The sequence below is a fragment of the Cornus florida genome, unplaced genomic scaffold (genome assembly GCF_030987335.1).
Source record: "Cornus florida cultivar Cherokee Brave unplaced genomic scaffold, ASM3098733v1 CherokeeBrave_3.0.0_Hap2_Chr04, whole genome shotgun sequence".
Classification (NCBI taxonomy): Eukaryota; Viridiplantae; Streptophyta; class Magnoliopsida; order Cornales; family Cornaceae; genus Cornus; species Cornus florida.
Window position 1 is genome coordinate 77,555,083 of NW_026775574.1, and position 5,388 is coordinate 77,560,470.

Below are 5,388 nucleotides of genomic sequence, written 5' to 3' on the forward strand. Positions count from 1 at the left end.
CAAACACCATTTTGTTCTAGGTTTCATATTTTAGTTCCACTTATAACATTTTAAGGCATTTTTGGCAGTTGAGAGGTCATATTTTGCATTCTCGACATTTTAAAGCCACAGACCATTGGAACGCTTCTTTAATGTCTTTTTACGTTTGCGTGCATGTCCACATTGCATAAAACTCTTGAGTTTCAACTTTGGAACTATTTTTGGGCAATTTTATAAGTTTTTATGCAAAAACCATGCGTTGGGGTATCATTTGAGGTTCCTTTCGTTTAAACTCGTTTGGATGCTAGTTTGAGTCCATAGGATGTTTTGAAATTTGTTCGGATCATGTAGAACGCATGTTGAACCCTAGGATTGGCCCAAGTACCATTTCCACACATTACAGTGTGTCGGTCGGCTGGTAAAACCCCATCAGCCGGCTGACAAAGCCATCGAGACATTCCAGTAGCTTTTTTTAGGATTTTAGGCGTTTCGGTCGGCTGACCATGGGGTTTTGGCCGGACGACGGTTGAGTTTCGGCCGGCTGAAGGTTACATTTCGGTCGACTGATTTTCTCTGAACCACCCCTTCTCAGCTTCTCTTGGACAGCCTTGTTGTTCCAACTTTGGAAGACCATATCTCTTTTATTTCTTATTCAAATTGGTTCATTCTTAAGTCTAAGTTCAAGAGCTTGAAGTTAGCTTTCCAACGGTACCAACCATTCATCAAAACTCCACCTGTAGTGAGAGTTATTCCATTTCTAGTAAGATAGTGTCGTGGTATGTCTTAAACGGGAAATGCCACTTTGTTTTAATTTCATATCTTTTCCGTCCGGGCTCAGAATCAGGCAATTCTTGAGTCTAACTTTGTCCATTTTTTGTTGTCTATCCAATGGTGTGCACGGTGGCACCCATTTCAGTGTGAAATGACCATTTTGCCCTTGGTTTATTTCTTTTCGAGTTGGGTATTCTTGTTTCATTTGCATAGCTCATTTGAGTTCTGTGGCTTCATGGGGAGTCATATTGGCACCTTAGGGGACGATGTACATCTCTCGAGGCCATTATTTTATCTTTTGCTTCCACATCTTGGACCCGGTTCGGGTCATCACAGGACACACTGGGTTGAAAAATTCAGGGTTGTCACAAAACATATTATGAGTAAAGTATAAATGTGATGACTTGGGAGAGTGTTTGTGGGTGTGTAGGTGAGCGAGGCATGGCAAGTTATAGATGCACAATTTATATTATTGGGTGTAAAAAAGATAAATGTTATATGTTAATTCAATACCTTTTTATAACACGTGTTTTAAAATCGTGATGGTCATGAACCCATCATAATTTCAAAATTAAATATGTTTATTCTGAAATAGTAACAATATGGGTGACCCCTGAGAAGTCTCTAATTCAAGGGAGCCAAAAGCGGAGCTGACCTAGCCGAAAACGTGGCCAACAGGACGTTAGGTCCCAAATTGGAGAGTGGTTACAAATATTGTGGTTGTTACAATAAAGCTAATATAAAGTTTTAACGAAATAATAATAACAATAACAATAATAATAATAATAATAATAATAATAATAATAATAATAATATAGTATGATTAATAATAGTAATAATCCACAAAGTTTTGAAAAAAAATAAGAACATAAGTTTTGAATTGAAATTGGAATTGAAAGCTTAGTATAGAACATACTTATAGCAGTATGAACTTTGAACTTGGACTTTGAATAACAAGATTGGAAAATAAAGATTGAAAAAACAAAGGAGAATACAAAATAAAATTCTGAATTCTGCTCTCTCTAATTGCCTCTGCCTTTGCTGGAGTTCCCTTGATATAGTTAAGGCTTGCCTGAAAAAAGGAACCGGATCTGAAAATCCTGGCTAATTTTCTTCTTTTAAGAATTTTTAATTTTGTTTATGCTGACATGTTATCTTAACCTTTGCTGATAATTTACTTTTTGTTATATATGTGTGGGGTCCACGACTTGATAATGTCATCAATGAAGACATTCATGTTGTGGTGTATGGAAGAAGCTTGTTTGTGTACACTGAAAGCCATAGTAAGGCTTGTATGGGAAGCCACGAATTGAATGCCTATAAATAGGCATTATATGTATGAACTGATGGTGTGCAATAAAAAAGGCAGCTCTCTCTCTCATTCTCTATTGTTCTCTCTCTTTATCTGTGTGCGTGTGTTAAACTTTCTCTCATCAATATTACTCTATATGCACACACATACATATTCATTTCACGTTATCAGCACGAGGCTCTGTCAACTGAGAAGAAAATTCTATTTTTCTTTTTCACTTCAAAGGGTAAGAAAAATAATTATGTATAGTAAACTGTTGTTGTTTAAATTTTACATATAAATAAAAATGTTGAGTCTGCAGTCTCGCAACTATTTATTTATTTATTTATATTAGAATATTTTTGTCCATTTTTAAGAAGTAAATTGCTGAGCCCGAAGTCTTGCAAATACTAAATTATTTAATTTGCAAACTCGAAGTTTTGCATATATTAATATACTCTTTGTGAGCTTAAGTTTCACAAATATTTGGTATTCTTTGCAAATCCGAAGTTTCGCAAAATTTGTTGGCCTGAAGTCCAAATGAATCTGAAATTCTTTGACCTGAAGTCATTTACACTGAGTACCCTTACAAATCTGAAGTTTTGCAAAACGCAGAAATAGAAATTATATGTGCCTTTTAGTGTAAACATGTTTTGTTTTTTGTTTTTTTTTTTTTGTTTTTTTGTTTTTTTGTTATTGTTTTGTTTACTGAAAGCACATGATTAACTTTTGATATTATATATTTACTGACAAATCATATTATAGTGACTGCAGTATTTTTATAATCTCAAATTGATTATTCTTTTTGTGAAATAATTCTAACTATGTTATTTTATCATTTATAGTTCATAATGTCAAATCTTACCAAGCTTGAATTTGTGGCACTTGATATCTCGGGCAAAAACTACTTGTCATAGATCCTTGATGCCGAGATCCACTTGGATGCCATGAATCTCGGTGAAACAATTAAGGAAGAAAATAAAGCGTTCCTGCAGGACCGCGCAAAAACCATGATTTTTCTTCGCCATCACCTACACGAGGAATTAAAAACAGAGTACCTCACGATTAAGGATCCACTTACAGTGTGGAAAAATCTGAAAGAACGATATGAGCATCAGAAAACTGTGATCCTTCCAAAAGCTCGCTATGACTGGATCGACCTGCGATTGCAGGATTTTAAAAGTGTAAGTGAATACAATTCAGCCTTATTTAAAATCAACTCACAATTGAAATTATGTGGAGAAAAAATCACTGATGATGATATGTTGGAAAAAACATACTCCACATTTCATGCTTCAAATGTGCTCCTGCAGCAGCAATATAGAGAGCGTAGATTTATCAAATATTCTGAGCTGATTTCTTATTTGTTGGTGGTTGAACAGAATAATGAGCTTTTGATGCAAAACCACCAGTCCCGTCCCATTGGATCTGTACCATTCCCAGAAGCGAATGTGTCATCATTTCACGGCCATGGACGTGAACATGGACTCAGACGTCGTGGTGGTCGTGGATATGGTCGTAATAAAAATAATTATAATAATCGTGGTGGTCATAATTCCTTATTGGTTCCCAGAAGGAACTCCACACCGTCCTACTAGAAGTGGAATTCAAATGCGACTAAGCAGGCAAAAGAAAAAGCTTTGCAGAACAAAGCTCCTGAGATATATGATGACATGCCTTGCTATAGATGTGGAATGAAAGGTCATTGGTCGTGTACCTGTCGTACGCCCAAACATCTAGTTGATCTTTACCGTGCCTTAATGAGTGATAAAGGAAAAGGAAAAGAAATTGAAATGAATTTTATGGATGACGACTTGCCTGTTGATATTACTCACCTTGATGTTTCTGACTTCTTTGCTGATCCTAGTGATAATATTAATTATTTGATTAGTGATGGAAATGTCCATACCAATTAATGCATCCTTCTCTAGCATGTTATCCCTTGTGTGTTTTAGCTTATCTGTATCAATATGTCTTTATTTAGGATGTACTAGTATGTTTTTATTTTGGTTATCTTGCATGTAAATCTAGTTTGTATTTCAAGTTTGAAGTAATGAAATATATATTTTGTGTATATGAAGAAGCATGGATCTGACTAAGGCATTGACTGTACCCAAGATAAATGATGAAGATATTTGTCTGGCAGACAGTGCAACAACGCATACTATACTCCAAAATAGAAAATATTTTTCAAGTATAACATTAGTTGAAACTCGTGTCAATACAATATTAGGTCCAGCAAATCTAATTGAAGGCTCCGGAAGAGCTATCACTGTGTTACCATGTGGAACACAATTGCATATTGATGATGCTCTATACTCTACCAAATCCAAAAGAAATTTATTAAGTTTTAAAGATATACGTCTCAACGATTATCATATTGAGACTATAAATGAACGGGGCGTTGAATATCTCTGTATTACATGCCAGAAGCATGTATTAGAAAAATTCCCTGCTTTATCTTCTGGATTATATTATACAAATATAAGAGTAATTGAGTCACGTGCAGTGACGCACCAGAAGTGCTCTGACCCAAATATTTTTATACTTTGGCATAATCGCCTTGGTCATCCTGGGTCAACAATGATGCGCCGAATCATTGAAAATTCACATGGTCATCCACTAAAGAACCAGAAGATTCTTTTAGCAAATGATTATCCTTGTACCGTTTGTTCACAGGGAAAATTAATAGTCAGACCATCACCTTCCAAGGTTGTCGTTGAATGCCCACCATTTTTACAACGAATTCAAGGGGATATATGTAGATCAATTCATCCAGCGTGTGGACCATTTCGGTATTTTATGGTCTTAATTGATGCATCAACACGGTGGTCACACGTAAATTTACTTTCTACTCGTAATGTTGAATTTGCTCGACTCCTTGCTCAAATAATCCGATTACGAGCACAATTTCCGGATTATCCAATCCAGACTATCTGTCTTGATAATGCCGGAGAATTTACATCTCAATCATTTGATGACTATTGCATGCCAATTGGCATTCTTATTGAATATCCTGTTGCACACACTCACACCCAAAATGGTCTTGCAGAATCTTTTATCAAACGTCTTCAGTTAATAGCTAGATCATTACTCATGAGAACTAAACTACCTGTTTCTGCTTGGGGGCATGTGATATTACATGCAACATCACTAGTTCGCATTAGACCAACTGCATAGCATAGTTTTTCACCACTACAACTTGTGATAGGTCAACAACCAAGTATCTCTCACTTACGAGTTTTTGGTTGCACTGTATATATTCCCATTGCACCCCCACAACGCACCAAAATGGGTTCTCAACGACGACTTGGTATTTATGTAGGTTTTGATTCTCCATCTATTAT

General features: G+C 35.8%; 1 protein-coding gene across 1 annotated transcript; it reads left to right on the forward strand.

Annotated features, from left to right (window-relative positions):
• The first annotated feature begins 2,988 nt into the window (after positions 1–2,988).
• On the forward strand, positions 2,989–3,639 carry LOC132305146 (uncharacterized). Its single transcript, XM_059802827.1, has one exon. It carries the CDS (start codon positions 2,989–2,991, stop codon positions 3,637–3,639), a length of 651 nt encoding a protein of 216 aa, XP_059658810.1.
• Positions 3,640–5,388: the final 1,749 nt, after the last annotated feature.

What these genes read in the sequence shown, in the direction of transcription:
- LOC132305146 (XM_059802827.1), top strand. Translation starts at nt 2,989, where the DNA reads ATGAATCTCGGTGAAACAATTAAGGAAGAAAATAAAGCGTTCCTGCAG.